General features: G+C 35.4%; 1 protein-coding gene across 1 annotated transcript in view; it reads right to left on the bottom strand.

Annotated features, from left to right (window-relative positions):
* Positions 1–18,816, bottom strand: part of MALRD1 (MAM and LDL receptor class A domain containing 1) — a 274,148-nt gene that overhangs the window by 91,073 nt on the left and 164,259 nt on the right. Inside the window, exons 28-29 of the mRNA XM_032991470.2 lie at positions 15,882–16,062; positions 1,036–1,164 (exon numbers count right to left, since the gene is read on the bottom strand). Of these exons, the coding sequence (XP_032847361.2) occupies positions 1,036–1,164; positions 15,882–16,062 (310 nt within the window). The remainder of the gene's footprint in view (positions 1–1,035; positions 1,165–15,881; positions 16,063–18,816) is intronic.

The following is an 18,816-nucleotide window of genomic DNA, read 5'->3' as shown; positions in this document are numbered from 1 at the left end:
ATCACAAAGTATTTTTTGATTTAAATGAAGTACTTGGTTGTCAACATAATGTGAACATTGACCTGATTCATGTAATGCATTTACTTTATCTACCAAGGTTACTTTTGATCATATATGCATTATGGCAGAATTTGGCCCTCCAGCTCAAAGATTGAGAATTAAACTGATTACTGAACTCTATATATGGATTGCTTAAGCTTCCTACTCCAAAAGTCTGGCCTGGACAGCGACTATAAATAAACAAAGACATGGAACAGGAACAAAGGCACAACTTTTTACTGCTTTTAAATTTCAAGTCTGAATTGGAAAATCTGTTAACTTGATCCAGATTTTCAAATCTGAGCTGTGTCCTTCCATCTCAAATAGCACTAATAAAGAATACCTACAGATTTTTTCTCAGTATTCTCTAGGACTGCAAAAACATAAACATACTGGATTTTGTCCAATTGTTCTGCAATAGAGTAATATCAAGAAAATATTTTCATAGCTCTGCAGTAGCAGCAAGAACAAAGAACAATGAACACACAGGAGTGACACAACTCAGATCACAGACAAGATTAACCTGAATGGAAAGACAGGCCTATTTTTAAATAATCACTTCATATAGCAGAATCATGTGTAAATGTTATTGTGCAATAATTTGTTTACTTAGCTTTTTCATTCAAAATTGACAGTGCAACATGTTTTCAACTTAATAAATGATTTTACATTTCTTTTCAGAGTTAATTTGTACTGTAACTCATGGATTTTATTCCTTATATCCATTTTAATCCTTAAACTGTTTTTTGGAGGGTTTTTTTATATTTGATCTTTGGTTTGAGCAAGTTACACTTTTGCAACTAAATCAAACTTAAATAATTTTTGCAGCAAATGTCTCTGAGGATCTGAAAATGTCAGACCTCCTGTGTTGGAGAAGCAGTCAGCCTGCTTGTAATTATCTTCTAAGCAGCTCTGTGAGTTCACCTAAACTATGCTACAGAATTCAAAGTTATAATTTTAACTGGAGATTATATTAATACACAAAGAGATACTTACTGCAGTCAGCTTCATCTGATAGGTCTTCACAGTCTGGTTTATAGTCGCAGACGAACTGAGACTCTATGCAATTCCCACTCCCACACACAAAATCAGAAAGGGCAGGGCATTCTTTGGGATTTTCTCCAACTGAAATCAACAGGACATTTAAATCAATATTGTAATTAAATCAAAGGATGCTTTTTTTTTTTTGTTTTGTTTTTTGTTTATCCGTTATACACCATGACTTCAGAGATTTACTGCTTCCAACAGATGGTATTTGTTCTCACTCTTTTAATGGTCCATTATGTATATGTAGAGCACTGTGTTGGCCTTGCCCAAAGCTTCCAGGGTAAAATGTTTTGCCTGGAAGAAAATTCAGTTCAACACCAACACAACTGATTCCTCAATGTATTTGTTGTGCGTGTTCCATAAAATCGTTTCTGTGAGCTGTTGAAAACTAGTCAGGTTAAAGGCTTTATTCTGCTCATTATTACAGGACATCATTTGGAAAATAAGAACATTTTAAAATGAGAAAAATGGTTGTTATACAATATTTGGGTAATGAATTGACTTTTAAAGTCTTTATAAGATTTTTTTTTTTAAGAGTTTAGAGTAACTTCTGTTCTGAATGAATGAACTGCCCAGAAATTCCTCTTACAGTATTTAATGTGAGGATCTATTTTACAACAACAATTTTTGATCCTATCTGAAAGTGAGTGAAAATCATGTCATAAAATGAGAGTAATTTAGTAGCGTGCACATAAAACACTAGGGCAAAAGCCAGAGTGTTGAGATTCAGCCATCTCTCAACTGTCAGACTATAAAGAAACTTAGATTATTTTTCAGTTCAGTGCACTGGATGCATTGTTTCAGTTAGGACTAATTGAAACAGTTCCGATAATCCCAAATGTAATATTTTGGATGCACTCCTGTCAACCTAAGATTGTTTTTCACTCTAGAGCTCCAAGTTGTGCAATAAGACATTGAGGAGAATGTATTTTGACTCTATTCATTGTAATGTATTTCATTTTTTCCTTCAAAAATGACTACAATGTGTGACACACCATTAAACACAGTCTGGACAGAACACCTTGATATTTACCTTTGTGCCAGCCCATATTTCCAGAAGGGAAAGTTACTGCTGTCAGGGTATTAATCTCCTCAAATAGAGGTACTTACTGAATTTTACAGACCAAGGAACTATATTCTTATTGAAGCAAGATAGGAAAGGAGAACTAAATTTTTGGTTTAGTTTAAACATGTACAAAAGGTAATATTAAATAGAGCAACAACACAGCATTAAAATGTAATTCAAATATTTTGAATGGATAGTTCAAAAAAATTCAGTGATAAGGTTGGTTATATACTGGACCTGACTTAAATTTTGTTTTGAAATACATAAGTACCCGAATACTGGTATAAATAAAATCTGGTTTCAAATTGATATCTTGTCTTGTTGTTCTGTTTTTTAATTTTACACTGCCAATTTGATCTGATTAGGCATCAGGGATTCCATGGGCAACAGCCTTGTCATGGATGCCTTAAATACAGGAAAAGCTATGGCTGCTTTTTACAGAGAATCCTTCTGGCAGAGAGCCCTTAGCAGAGGCTCTTGAGAAAAAATTAACTGAAGCATTTGTAATGGTTAAGGCAGTTTCCACACCTCTCCCAAATGATGTGATAAAACCTGATTGAAAATACATTAATATAGCTCATCCTAAATTCTGGAAAACCACAGAATCACAGAATAGCTGAGATTAGCAGGGACCTCTCAAGCTCATCTAGTCCAACCCCAAACTCTACTACAGCAGGTTGTGCAGGACCATGTCCAGTTGACTTTTGAATATATCCACAGATGGAGACTCAACCTCTCTGGACAACATGTGCTTGTGCTTGACCACAAAAAATTTATTGTGTTCAGAAGAAATATCCTGTTTTTTAAACTTGTTCTCATTGCCTTCTGCCTTGTTAATGGGCATTTATGAGAAGGGTCTGACTCCCTCATCTCCATTCCCTCCTATGCACTGGAAATTATGTACTAGAAAGTTAAATGACTTCCTTAAGTTACTCAGTGGCTTAAATAATGACAGAAATTATTTAATGGCAGAACCATTACTGTATAATAGTTTTCACAACTTATTACACTACATATGAAAGAGTTACATTATCAGCATACAGGGGAATGACATTTGAAAATCCATGGCTTTGTGACTAATCATATTCCTCACCTTTACCTCCTTTCACCTTTAATCAAGACAGTATTATGTTACTATATAATTTATATTTAGAACTTAATATTAATTACAGTTGTTATTTTTTTTTAATTAAGCTACTTCATAGCACTTCAAGCATATCAGAAAGCAGTATTTAAGAATATTATTAATTTCTTATCTTATCCTAAAATAAAACATGTGATCCATACACATTATAATGAAAACTTGTATCTCAACAGATGTGAAGTCTGTGAAGTCCAAACACAGAGTGATGTTTATGTGAATTTTATCCTTTTGAAGTAAAACCTTGTTTATATGTAATTTTGGGGGATACCAGGTTACATTTATGATAATGATGAAGATTATGTCACAGCCTTCGGCAGAGATAAAAATAAAATCCCTCTCATTATTAATGTATCAGCATTAGCACAGTATAGTCAAACTAAATATTCTAAATTATCATTCAGAATTGTGGCAATAAAAATCAACTATCCAGAGGACACACTTATTCTGACCAAAACTCCTACACCAGCTAAAAACTAAATCAAACCAAGAAATACGATGAGTTTTAACCATGAAGTAGAACTTCAGCAGCAGCAACCCCAGTAACCAGAGGCCCACACAGAAGCTGTAACATAGAAGTTTCATTTTTACCAGACATTCTTTAAATATAATATAAATTTCTATTTAATCAGAAAAATATATTGAAGAACATATTGGAAAATATGTTCCTAATTCTGAGGGTTGAGCTCCAATTTAACAAAAAAACATGTTAGAAACCACTTTGAACAAAGAAAAAGAGAGGACATTCAAAACATTATCTTGCCCATTTCTAATTTTGTCATCAAAACTACAGGGTTGCTAAAATTTAACTTTGAATCTATCAGTACTGAATTTGGAGAATGATGTTTCCAAGAGCAGTATTTAAACCACCTTCGAGGGAGTTGTAGTACAATACAAAACAATGTCCCCTAATGAACAGCTTAAGACATGTTTCAGGCTGACATTTCAGATAAAATGAGGAAATTTCATTACGTCTTATTTCAGAACATATGTTCATTGTGTGGGACTGCATGCAAAAATATATAGCTTTTTGACTGACCCTATTCCTCAGTTGTACTTTGATCACCAGTAAGTAGAAAGATAACATGCATTGGTTGATGGTTGATTATATATAACATGTAATATTTTTCATATTTTTTTTTTCCCAATAGTCTAACTTACAACATTCCATGAAAACCCAAACATACAGGAAAACTATTCTAAGCAGAAAAAACATGAGAAAATATGGCAAATTTTCTTTCTTGCTTCTTTCTTCTAACAACAGCTCAAAAAACCTTAAGGAAAAACGTTAATATACTGTTGAATACATCCCAAACAAATTAGGACAAAAATTATAATTAAAATAATAAAATCAGTTGTACTTTGCTCACTGTGTTACTCTGAAGCTATCTTTGAGAAGCTACAATATTAAAATATATCAGGAGCCAGCGCAAGCAAAGGAATGAGCTGATTCCATGTATGAAATTGTCAGAGATGGGCAACTGAAATATCCAGTACCAAAATGTGGATTTGTCACACAATGGGAATGAGAGGAATTAAAGGGAGTTGAAATGTTTTTATTAAGTACTAAGATTATTTATTAATATATTAAGAAAAATATGAAGAGAGCTAAGATATCCAAAAGCAATAGAAAATATTTCATCTTAAGAAAACCGTTGATCAGAAAGAATCTTGCACTTAATGAAAAGCCATAAATGTTCTTCTTTGACCCGAACTTCCTCCAGATCTTTGGTTTAGCTACTAAAGTGAACAATCCACTGTTTGCTCAGTTCTATACATAATTTTAAATCATGTAAAATATCCATACAGTTATGGAGTGTTGGTCTACAGGCATAGCATAAGTGGTAAAGGAACAGCATAGAGTTATAAAAATTAGGGGTGGGGGATGTTAGATTTTTATAATCAGGAAAGGTGCTCCAACAATATCAATTTCCAGCACTCTTGCACATTTCTTGGGCAAGTTACTTTTGTTTTTCATTATGCTTTGCTCTTTCTTCTCCTACAATTATTTATTCCATAAACTTGTGGGGACTGAAGACTTTGCAGATATGCTTCAAGTCAAAAGACCACAATACATTCCTTTCCCACAAAAAGAGAATATAAGCAACAAAAACCCACCCCAAAGCAAAACAATATAGAAAACAAAGCACAAAGACACAAAGAATTTCATAGTTTATGATAGTAACTGAGCTTTAGATCAGCACAGAATAGCTAGAATAACAAGAATCAGTGGAGCAATTAAACCACTGATTTTCTCCTAGATCAGGCCACAGCACATATCCTTGTAAACCACCTTTTTTTTTTCCCTTACAGTAAATACTTGGGGAACAGATTATTTTAAATTAAAAAAAAAAAAATCAATAAAACTAATTTTTATGGCACAGTAAAATGCTAATGGTTTAGCATGCCTGTTTATTTGGTTTCCCCTTAGAACTGCAGCATTTTCTGAAAACCAGGACACCACAAAAAACTAACACAGGACATATTTTAGATGAAGTAGTAACTACTGACTACATGATATACAAATCCCTATGCCAAATGAAATGGCAGTACTTGAAAGATAAAAGCATACACAGGCTATCACTTTTCACTTAAATAGAATGTGGATTGGTGTAGCAAAAAGCCATGTAATCTTCTAAGTAATTTTTAAGAGACCAATAGAGGTGGCTTGGATTTTGGAGCACTAAATCCTACAAAAGAAACATGTTAATGATGGTTGCCATTGAATTTACATTTACAAACACTCACTTTCATTTCTACATATTTTGTTCTGCAAAATGTAATTTATGGATACCAAAAAGATAAGACCTTCCATAGTAAGAATACTTGTGTGTGTTTGTATGTACATGTCCTGGGTTCGAGTGAGTGGTGGGGTTTTTTTGGTGGCAGGGGAGGGGGCTATAGGGGTTGCCCCCTGTGAGAAGCTTCTCAAAGCTCCCCCGGCTCCAGGTGAGCTCCACCTCTGCACCAAAACTGAGCCAATCAGCTGTGCCTCTGCAATAACATATTTAAGAAGGGACGTGGTGAGGAGGAGTTGGACTTGCAAGGTGGAGTTGCGGCAGCTGCATGAACACCAAGGCCAGTGAAGGAACGGAGGAAGAAAGGAGGGCAGAGGTGTGCCGCAGCAGAGACCCCCCTGTATCCTGTGGTGAGATGGCAGGGTGGCCCCCCCTGCCACCCATGAAGATCTGCGGTGGAGCAGACACTGATTTATGGTCTGTGTTTTGTTTCACATGGATGATCAAGGTGTCTGTGCCTGAAGAAGGCTGCGGTCTTGTGGGAAAAGGTAGCCCCCGCTGTTTTAGTTCAGCACTGAGAGGATTGCAGCATGTGGGGGGTGTCCCATGTTAGAACAGCTTGAGAAGGGCTGCAGCCCGTGGGAGGGACTCTAGTTTTTGGAGAAAGTTGGTGTCCCATGCCAGAGCAGTGTAAGGAAACACTGCAGCCCGTGGGAGGGACTCACCTTGGAGAAAGTTTATGGAGGACTGTCTCCTGTGAGAGGGGGACCACAATGGAGCAGGAAGAAGTTCCAGAAGCTCCCCCACCGAAGACGGAAGAAACGGCAGCACTGACTGCACCCCCATTCCCTGCACTGCTGAGGGGAGGAGATAGAGATATCAGGAGCAGAGCTGACCCAGGGAGGAGTGGGGAGAAGGCGTTCTCAAGATGTGGCAATACTTCTCACTGTCCTACTCTGTGAAAAGTTGTTGTTAGTGTCTGTAATAAATGTATGTTCTTTTTTTCTTCCCCTAATGAGTCTGCCTTGTGCCCATGACCATAATGAGTGATCTGCCCCTCCCAGTCCTATCTCGAATCCCAAGCCTGGTTCATTTGTCCCTCTCATTGCTGAAAGAGAAGGGAGGAGTGAGTGGCTCTGTGGTGTTGGGCTACCGACCAGGCTCAAACCACAACAAAACATAGTAAACAAGGAAGACATAGATGCACATTGTGCATACCACAAATTTTGTCTTTACTGTGGGTACATCACAAGCTATATATTTATATACATCTCCAGTATATGTTATCTATGGAAGACTAGCCCATATGATGCTCACAGAATTTATAGACATGACAAGATTAATTTGGAGATAACTGAGAAATACAATGCTATTAACCTAGCCATTTTATTTTAGTTACCAGGAAAAGACTGACTATGAAAGAACTCATGAAAACGGTCTTCTTTCCTTTAAGTTTGCTACTAGAGGACAGCACCAGGCCAGTGACAGTTCTTCTGACTCTCTGAGTACAAGAGCTGTCTTTTACCAAGGCTTTGTAAGATGAAAATATGCCTATGATAACCATTACATCTAAAACCATGGAAAGAACCAGGCTGGCCAAATATTATTTCTATAAGCTATAGATTTTGATTGTCTGAAATAAAATGGATAACTGCAAAATATTTTTTAGCTTGTTAGATACCAATCAGCTTCACAGATTGGCTGTTAGGTTGACGCAATGAATGTTCTCCTATTTAAAATACTTATCATGAAAGAACTGACTGATCACATGCTCGACAAGAAGAGATGCTCTTGCTGTGTTGCATTACAACACTTAAGACGTACATAGGTTGTCAGAGGTTATGTTTGTCCAGCACTATGTGCTTGTGAAAGGCATAGGGTGAATCCCAAGTTATTATGGTTGCTAAAGGCTGCAGTGAATGAAATCTTGAGCTGTTTTGAAAAACAGTATGTAACTCAAGGTCAAGTACACTGAGCTGCTGTTTACCAAGAGTCTCTTCTCTGTTCTCCAAGATGAATGGATGCACTCGTTCAGCAGTACAACACCACCATGTCAACAGTATGAAATTAAATAAGTAATGCATATTCAAGGGAAATGAGACTTCCCAGCACCACAGTTTGTCTTTTTAGAAATTAAGGTCCTTTCTGTGCAGAAATGTTTTCAAATTGCAGTTGAAAATTCACCTCTTTCTATTATTTGTTGTTTAAATTGTGTTGCATTGTGAGAGTACTTCTATAACTTCCCTCCCCTGTTCCACAATATTTGATAAGTAGGAATAATCAAAGATTAAAAAATGAAAAATCTTTTGTTGAAAATATTATTCAGTGAAAGAAACTTTACTTTCCAAGTTTCACCCTTGTTTAAATTAAAATGTATGAAATAGAAGCTCCTAGAAAGTTTCATTAGAACTGGAACTCAACTGTACTCAATACTCTGAAATTCAGAAATTAGGAAGCACAATTTGCATCGAGATTTTCATTTACTTACCCCAACTGTTCAGTACCCTTTTCTACCTGACTTTCTATAGAACATTATATAGAACTCTATTAGCAAACTCATCAGTAATGTTTCTGTCCATGGGTGACCCTGGCAATTTTTTGCAGGGAAAACTAGATGAAAAATTTCTACTCAGGCAAGATAGATATAATTTCAAATAAACTTCTTCTGTAATTCAAAAAACATAGGGAATTCTCCTCACAGAATGTGTCATTTAAAAGGCCAGATTTAAAATAAGATATGCGTTGGCTCTGAAATAAACAGCAGATCTAACAAATTATGTTGACTCTTAGGAGGGAATATCACCTGTAGATACAAGTGACTGCCAATGGACTTCTTAGAGATGCTCAAAGCAACTAGTATTATGGTGCCTAGGCCACCAAATAATCTGAAAGATTCAAATATTCTCCCATAGTTCTGGAAATGTACCACTGGCTCTGGTACAAGCAATACAAAAGATAAGAAGAAAATTAATTTCGACTTCTAGTGCTATTATGGTCTATATAAAACCACACCAGACAAGGATAGAAGTTTTTATATTTGATTAAGACCAAAAGACCAGCCTTGGCAGAGAGTATATCATCAGGATAAGGAGCTTGTGCTCACAGTACCCTCATGTAGAGAGCTGCCGTATTTTGCTTAGTACTAAAGACACTAAGGAGAAGCACTAAGGACTGAGGAATAAGTGAGGGTCTACTGTTCTAGGCTTTGTCTCTTTGGAGCCTGCAAGTGGCAAAAGACAAGGAGAAGACATTTGGAATGTCCTGTAGAAGGTAGCTGTGGCTGACTTTCACGTTTCCAGAAAGGAAATTATTTCTTGCCTAGAACTAAATTGTGTAAATTCTCTACCCTCTGCTGAATATAATGAGATCTGAGCTCAGTAAGATCTTCCCTCAAAAAGGATAAAGCATGTTCACACTAATGTATGTTACAGTAACACAGATTAAGTGAAAGCAACCAAAGATAACTAAACTTCTCAAACTGAGCTTTCTTTCTCTACAGTGAAGCAGATTCAGTAGATATCAGGAATTTGTAAATTGACAGCTCACCATGAAATCAAAGAATAGTTTCCTTCTAAAGGCAAAATCCACATATTAGACTAACAAATAAGAATTTTACCATTAATTTTAGCACATATACTGAGAAATTTTAGCCAGGTGATGCAATTCAAGTGTTCCATGTCAGACTACCCTGATATTGACCTATTTATAAAAACATGCACAAAACATTAAAATATTTTGAAGAGGAAAAATAAAAGAAAAAATCAAAAATTCCACAACAGGTAACTGTACAGACATTCTGGCTGAATAAAAATTTATATCTTGAGTGACTAAATCATCTCCGGCAGCTTCCTCTTCCTGAATTCCCTTCCCTCTCACTTCAGAGCCAGGCTTGTACTTAATATTTCTGTTACAAGAGTTTGAACTTTTCTCAAGTGTCTAAGCAAAGGACCTAAATTCTCCACTAAATGTAAAGCTTTGCATGATACATAGCTGAGGATTCAAAGAAATAACTGCCTTATTTCAAAAATAAAAAAGATGGCCTATGCACCCAAACACTAGGATGTTTTAGTTGTTTACTCTCTGATCTGCAAAGCTGGGATGGAATTCTAATGAGAAAGGATTTCTCTGTTGAGACTTTAAAAGCTTGTTGTTTATGGGAGCATGGAAGTGAAGTTGTTCAAAGGGTTGTAGTACCTTCACCTATGGTCTTTGCCATAAACAGTAGATGAGGAGGAATACAAATATATGAAGAAAATGGAAAGAAAAAGCTTACTACCAGGCAAAGCAAGCTTTATTATATTTTAAAGAAAATTTCTGTTCAGCTCAATTTGGTAGACCAATTTCTTATTAACAGGAGTACTGTGGCATTTTGATTTTGCTTTCTTTTAAAAACTAAATACAGTTTTAATAACACTTCAAGTATGACTGAATTTATATTCCTATTTACCTTAAATACAAGAAGAAAAGCTTGTGAAGTCTAATCCCAAACAAGCAACTAGAAAGATCAGTGGAGCTGTAATGGCTCTTTCTTTCTGAACTTTTATCGCACTGAATTACGAGGCCATGAAAAAATATAGAAATCAACTGAATAATCTATTATTCTAGAAATTTCTGTTTAATTTGAATTTAGAGTTATGATGGACTTATTTTCATTTATCTTTCACTGTTGGTTTTTCAGGTGGTGCCCTGGGATGCCAAAACTTCTATGTATGATATGGCTGAGCAAGGTATATGTTCAGTCTGTGTTTTGTATCTGGAGTACAAGATTCCTTTTCTTTAAAAATACATATATACAAAATTCAGACTACCGGCAAGAGCATATCTGATGAGTTGCATTCCTGATTCTCTATTATATGATGGTGAGCTATCAGTTGGAAAAGCAAATCAGTAATGCTTGAAGTGCTCTTTAAGGTTACCAGACCACAGCTTATTTCTGACAGGATTTTTAGAAGATGTTATCATAAAGATAAGTGTCAGAAATCTCAAAAATAAAATGATCTTTACAGATTATTCTGAACAATACTCATAGATATTTTACCTTTTGATTAAGGTGAAATTGCAGGCTTTTTTTTCTATCCTGCAAATAAACTTATGTATGGTCAAAGTCAATTATTAAAAGGCTCAAGAGATGCCCACTCTAAACTCAATTCAGGTCACATAAGATAGTCTGTCACTAAAGTTTTATAAAGAATTATTGTACAAGAAGGTGATAAATTTAAATGTAATTAATCAATAAACTAATTAAGTTAATATTAAGAACAACCTTTTTCTGGCTGTGATGTGACTCCACTATTTTTCACATTTTTCAATTAAACTTGCAGAATAAAAGAATATCCGAATTGGAATTTAAATTACTTTTGCTATCAAAACATAACTTACCCTCTCACAACCAACAGATTAGGCTCTTTCAACCTCCTTTCTTTTCTATCTCTTACAACGCCTCCAAGTTCTCTCACATTTCCAATATATCCACAGTTGCTTCTTGACCTTCACTCCCATAGAAATTAGTGAGACTTGAGGGAAAAGATCCTTGCAGGATAGCTACCCCCCAAGAAGCTCAGATTATAATAAATAAAGTTATCTGTAGTATTCTACTGATATAGAAGCTTTTAACTAGTTAGTTTTTTAAATAAAATAATGAAAAGATCTCTTTTGTCAGTTGAAAATCCTCATATCACATGAGCTATGTAAATCACAGCTATGTAAGTGCAGAGTAAAGAAGTCTGCAGAGCCAATCCACCTGCATGCATATTCCCTTATGATGTGTACAGCCTCTTTGTATAACACAATTTATGAAAGCAAGCTGAAGGAAAACACGTGTACAATAAAATAAGTATTTGGATTTATTAAACTCTGCTATAATCATTGAATATTCCCATACTGCAAAAAATCAGTTCTAATATTCACATCAAAAATCCTCACACAGACTGCCTCCCTCATCCCTCTTCACTATCTCCACTTGAGTGCATTATTTCCGCAAAGAGTCAATTATTTTATTGTGTTGACTGTAAACCATGATCCAGGAATACCATTCAGCAGCTTCCAAAAGAACAGTCTGTGAGGAGGAAGCTATCCCAACATATCTGAGAGCTCCAGAATTGTTCTGACATTCATCTCCACCATTGCATGACATCTGCTAGGAAGCAACATTGATTTTTTTCCCATGCAATTTAAGGCTTTTTCATTTCAATTTCTTTCTGCTTATTTCAAACCTATTATTTCAGTTTTAATTATTTTCAACTATCTTCTAGGTTTTTCTGTGCACAGTCTATTTCTCTGCTTGTGCAATTACTGTGGCAAGAATATCCATAATGCTATATAAAATGTTAGTGTAACCTTATAAGTCCCAGTAGAAAATACAGACATGGTTGTCAATTCCCCCAGAGGACCCTGGCCATGTGTCTAGCTCAGCAATTTTACAGCTGAGCAGTACATGATTAAATGTTGTAAATCAAGTCATTTTGTTGAGAAGAAACCCCTGAACCCTTCTGGTTTGTATGCTATTCTTCTCCTTAAGTTTGGCCACAGTAAGATTGCGTTTGTTGTCTTTTAGCCTTGTTACAACAGACACAATAAAACTGTGAACGCTGTGCTGCAAAAAAACAATCTAGACATGACATGCTTTCCCTATAATGAATGCCCCAGGCTTGGGTCAGATGGGAAATGTTATTTTTGAGAATCTGGCAAAATGTATTTTGTTTGTTTGTTCTACAAAGGTAAAGAATCAATAATAACAAGAATGAAAAAGGTCAGACCAGGCTCCTTCATGCCATCATGCCAACAGGAAGGTCAGCATACCAAAAGTCTAGAGAAAATTAAGCAAGCAGATCTCAGCTTGTGGAGTAGAAGGCAAAAAAATCATGCACAGACCTGATATGAAATGCACTAAAGACAGGGCAATGTTTCCCTCTTGACTTTCGTTTGAGCCTAAATATCATTGTAGAGACAGGAAAATCATGGGGGAGTCGGGTGTGTTAGTTTTTGATTTTTTGGTTGGTTGCCTTAGTTTTTTACAGACATACATTTGCACATGTACATATACATACGGTTAAAAAGCAAATATATGATAGGCCTCTGATCCTGCTGAAAAGTAAAGACATGAGCATAAACATATTCCCATAGGATACATGCACCTAAACATTAATGAAACCCTGCTGTGCCTAGCATAAAATACCAGAGATGCTGTAAGGGAATGTTTCCTGATTGTATGAAGACTGTACCTTATTACAGTGCAAAAATATCCACCACGTGACAGCTGTATAAAAGATTAGCATCTTGGGATTCCAACTTTTCTAATGCAATCTATAAAAAATTTGCATTTGTATTGTATATTGATCTTCAACTGTGTATTTCAAACTTCTAAGAGAAAAGCTTTGTTTTAATCATCCATCTTCATAAACAATTTTCAGCAAAATGTAAAGGAATATTATTATGCCAGAGCTGTAAGTATGTGAAAGTAGTTGGAGCACATGGCGCAAATGCTTTCCCAACAGAGCTTGTTGCTGAAGAAAGGAGTGCTGCAAACCAAATAGCTGCTATATAGTAATAAACCCAAATTACTTTCTGAACTCTTTCACTGCAAAGGTATTTTAATGCAAGATTGGTTATAAAACACTATTGACATTCACATATGTAGGGTAAACCCAATAGTCTAAACCCAATGTAAATTTCAGCAGTCTTAACATTTCAAGGGATTTAAGATCCTTCCGATGTCAGCTTTCCAACTCCCTATAGAAACAATCTCCTTCCTTGTAATGACAACTCTGTGGAATATTTCCAGTTATGTTTATATAATGTCTATTTTTAGGTTATTATAAAATATGTGGATTTAAGAGTAAGCAGAAATATTTTTCTGTTGTATGAAGATATGTTGACATAGTTTTTATGAACTTAACAGGGATTTTTTCTCTTCCTTAAAAAAATGAAACCTGCTATTTTTATTTGTTGAATATCTTTATGAATATGACTGTGAAATTAAGTGTCTAAATTGTTGCAGCCCCAAAATGGGACAGAATCCCAGAAACGTGGTTTAACTAGGTCCCATGTATGAATTAACACATCTGAGCACAAGTTGGCAACAAACTGCAAGATAGATCAGCATCCTTTTTGTTATTCAAGGTGCTAGGAAAATGTTGACCTCCCATCTCCTAACAGAGCATCCTTCTTATCCATCTACCCAAATCCTCTGGAGAATAATCACATGCATAGCAATTGGGACAAATGAAACAGAAAAAGCACACAGGAATCATTAGCATTCATGTGTCTGGAAGAGCTTTTAAGGGTATATCTGCCTTAGTTTTATTAAAGTGCAGTTCTGAAGTAGGTCCCAAGTAGTAGCCGGTTTCCATTCTTTGATTTACACCACAGAGCAATTTCTGAATGCAAACCCTACATTTTTCAGATGAAGCTAGATCAAAAAATCCTCTCCAGAAGTGCACTTTCCATGCTCCAACTGATAATGGGCATTCAGACTGTGGCAGAAGATTAAAGCTTGTCCAGATAACTTCCTCAAAACCCATACAGTGTTGATATGTGGTGTCAGTAATGATCATCTCACTCAACAAATCCACTTATATTATGTTACACTGTTTCCTACCAGGAATAAAGAGCACATCCTTTCTTGATGGAAGCCACAATCCACCTAGCTTTTATTTTTAAATGTTTTTTCTTAAAAAGACAAATTCTGATCCTACTTTAGCCTGTGTCCACGAATAAATTAATTAGAGTGAGTACTCTGTGATGGAGTCAAAGGTTTTCTTTACTTTGCTGTCCTTAAGACTTGAACTGAACTGGGAAAAGGAATAGAGATGGTGATTCATTTGTAGTCTGCACTGGTTTTGGCTGGGATAGTTAATTTTCTTCATAGTACCTAGTATGGGGCTATGTTTTGGATTTGTGCTGAAAAGTGTTGATAATGCAGAGATGTTTTTGGTTTTGCTGATCTGTTTACACAGAGTCAAGGCCTTTTCTGCTTCTTACATCATCCTATCAGTGAGTAGGCTGGGGGTGCACAAGAAGTTGGGAGGGGTCACAGCCAGGACAGCTGGCCCCAGCTGACCAAAGGAATATCCCATACTATATGATGTCGTGCTCAGATTATAAATCTGGAGGAAGAAGAAGGAAGGGAATGATGTTTGGAGTTATAGCACTTGTCTTCCCAAGTAACCGTTGCACATGACGGAGCCCTGCTGTCCTAGAGACAGCTGAGCACCTGTGGGCCAATGAGAAGTGGTGAATGAATTCCTTGTTTTGCTTTGCTTGTGTGAGCAGCTTTTGCTTTACCTAATACACTATCTTCATCTCAATTCATGAGTTTTCTCACCTTTACTTTTCTGATTGTCTCCCCCATCCCACTGGGGAGGGAAGTGAGCAAGGGGCTGTGTGGAGCTTAGCTGCTGGTTGGGGTTAAAACCATAACATAGTATCAATTCATTTTTATGGCAAGAGTCTTTATGGTAAAACAGGGAGAGCACAGGCTTCAATTGACATAATCTGACATAATTTATATAAAATGATTATATACAACATCAGAGACTCAATAACTTACCAACGAATTAAAGAAGGAAAGTTCTTACTCAAAACAAAAAAATGAAGGAAACAAAACCTCAGGTATTTCTTGGATTTATTGCAATAATTTAGTGTGAGAATGCTGCACTAATACAAGACTTTCACTATGAGTAGAAAATGGTATTGGAATTATAAGGGTGAAAATAATGTATTCATAACTGATTTTATGAACAGTGACATTATGATTAAAACAGTAAAACCATGATGTATTTTTTAAAAAAAAAAACAAGAACATCCTACATTTCCTTTAGCATCCTTCTAGAAAATTTCCTCTTGAACTTACTTGTAGTGCAGTTGTTGAACTCTATGTCATCTATAGCTGCTCCTCCTCCTAGGTCTCTGGTACGAATGCCTTCAAAGATAACTTCAAAATTCCTCAGTTTCCCCAAGTGTAACTCAACTTTGTTCCACTCATCACCATGATTTCCTGATTCACTCCATATTTTCACAATCCCATCATCAGTCTGAATTCAAATAAAATATATATAGTAAGATACATGTAAGTGCGGATTATCAAATACCAGCTTTTGAAAAAAAAAAGGCAAATGGAGAGAAGACTGGCATATATTCCTTGAGTTTTGTCAAGAAATGGTAAACATACGCTTTTCTAGGATAATAGGAGAAGTAGTGAGATGAGATGATCATCATACAAATCACATAAACATCAATTGTAGATGAACTCCCGCTCCAGAAATTACTATGTGTATGATTGAACTCCAAAACAGTCCATTTTGGTAGAGTTGTATTTAACTTTATATTATACTGAGATTCAGTCTTTGTGTTTAGAATACATTACTGCATGCAAAGTTAGTCTACCATTTTTAAATTAGGATAGCAGATAGGAAGAATCTTTAAAAAGCTGTGACAATGGTAATTCAAGGGAGAAAAAACCAACAAATATAAGATAATTATATGTTTAGTGTAGTCTATTTGGAGGTAAATAAGAGTATTCTGACTTTCAAATATGCTAATATATTTTAAAGCGTTTATTTAAATGTCTAATCATATCACCTAACTGGCAAGTCAACAGCAAACAACATGCTTCATTTTTTAATAGCAGTATTAGAATGCAGATGCACCAGTTTCAACTGCTGTGAATGGATGATACATATATATGATGAAACCAAAAGTAAATATTTGCAAAATTTTTGTGTAAGTCCAAATTTATTTTTCCTTATTAATGTGTGATTAATCATCCAAATTATAAATTAGAATTTTGTTTCTACCCTTTTCTTATCAAAACCCATTAGTACTTTAGGTAGGGTTAATAAAAACACTATGCAATGCATCAAAAAGCTGAAAGTAATGCATAACAAAGGTTCTAAAAAAACAGTTCATGAACAAGCAAAATCTAAGGAAAACAGACAACAATAAAAATAGGCAGGGTAGCAAATTAATTACATTTCTTTATACGTGATGAACTTGCTAGATCAGATTTATGTTAATAAGATCATTTTATGCATATTTATGATGAAAAAATGAATCATGGTGCTTTAGATATCGTATCTGAATAGGAAAGTGCAGACAAGCATGTACAAAAATGTTATATTAGTTGTTTCTGATTCAGGGAACTCAAAGATTTGTTGGTATATTTTAGAAGGAGGTCCTCAAACCTACCAAAACATAGAGATACTGAAGTGTTGCTTCACAATGGTGTACTGGAAAATCATCATTGACTGTAAAGGAATTAGTTGAAAACAGTGGCAACTTAACTTTAAATTGCTTTAAATTGCTTTAAAAAGGAAAGAAAATATGGGGAAGGATCTCTGTAACTGCATATAAAGTCATAGATGTTCAGCTGAACAACTCCATTGTTTCACAGTGTTAGCGGTGTTGGACCAGTGGTGATAGCAGCCTTTTATAAGTCACGATGATTGAACACACAAGCACCTACAGAGGTAATTTTAGGCATTTCTTCTTCAGTTATGTCTTATTGGTTTAAAGCCAATGATGCAGTCCATTAAATAGAAAATAAGGGAACAGCGCCTTGCTGGTGCTTTTCACCAGTAATTCCACAATTAATGACAACTGGTTACGATTTTCTCAATGTATTTCTCCCAGTGGGACTCTTGACTCTATGTGCCATCACATCAGAGATCCATTCATTTAAGAGAATCATAGAACCTTAGAATATCTCAAGTTGGAAGGGATCCATGAGGATCATCAGATCCAACTCCCTGTTCCTTGCAGGACTACAGCCAAACTAAACCATATGCTTCAGAGCATCGTCTAGACACTCCTTGAACTCTGACATGTTTGGTGCCATGATCACCTCTCTGGGGAGGCTGTTCCAGTAACCAACCACCCTTGCAGTGAAGAAGCCCCTTTCAGGCCTATAATCAATGCAGTTATGGGGGATTGGAATCAACAAATTTGAGACCCTTTCTAAAACTTCTACTTACTTTTCAAACTGGAAACAGCGTGGAGGACTCTCACTGAACTCAAAAAGAGTAGATAAGGTAATTGAAGCTGATTTAAGAGTGGCAAAACATTTTGGCAAATCTGTCTTAACTTTACTCATATTATTCCTGTTCATTGAATGCTCAACAATTTAACTTAATTATTTCAGTAACTCAGCAATATCTATTGCATTGATTCTGATATTGTTGAACAACCTCCAGAAGAGTATTACATATTATTGAGGTAACTGGTTTAGTCTTCAAACATTTTCCATCTAATCATGACATGAATAAAACAGATGGTTATGACGAGTTTCATTTGGCTTCAAGGTCTCCAACACTGAATACAAAAACAAAACTTAGAAGAGAAACACTTTTTAATGTTTAATCCATTTGTTGTATCTGGAACCTCTTCTTACTGCACTTCAGAATTATTTGGAATGGGAAAATTTCCCAAACATTATTTGTGAGATATTACTTACTAATTTTACAGAAATAGTTCAGTGCTGTGTATTAGTGGTGAATTTAGGAGACTTAAAATAAAGTGGATAATAATAATACTAAATTATAAGGAAATTCCTTTAATTTCATTCATTCAAGTGGGATAGATAGAAAAATTAAAACCTTATATCTATCCCAACATTAAGACCTAAACCTATACAAAAATTAAATGTGTTTAAGTTTGGATATATGGAAGTCAGTGGAGATTCTTAAAGTATACAGAGATAAATATTTACATAAAATCCGGTAATTTTAAACATAGCACAGTTAACCAGAGTATGAGTCTCACATCTGCTGTTAGCCTGATTTTGATTGAGT

This window comes from Tyto alba, unplaced genomic scaffold (genome assembly GCF_018691265.1).
Source record: "Tyto alba isolate M040663 unplaced genomic scaffold, T.alba_DEE_v4.0 Super-Scaffold_38, whole genome shotgun sequence".
NCBI lineage: Eukaryota > Metazoa > Chordata > Aves > Strigiformes > Tytonidae > Tyto > Tyto alba.
The sequence above is the reverse complement of the archived record's forward strand: the minus strand, read 5'-3'. Positions and strand labels throughout refer to the sequence as shown.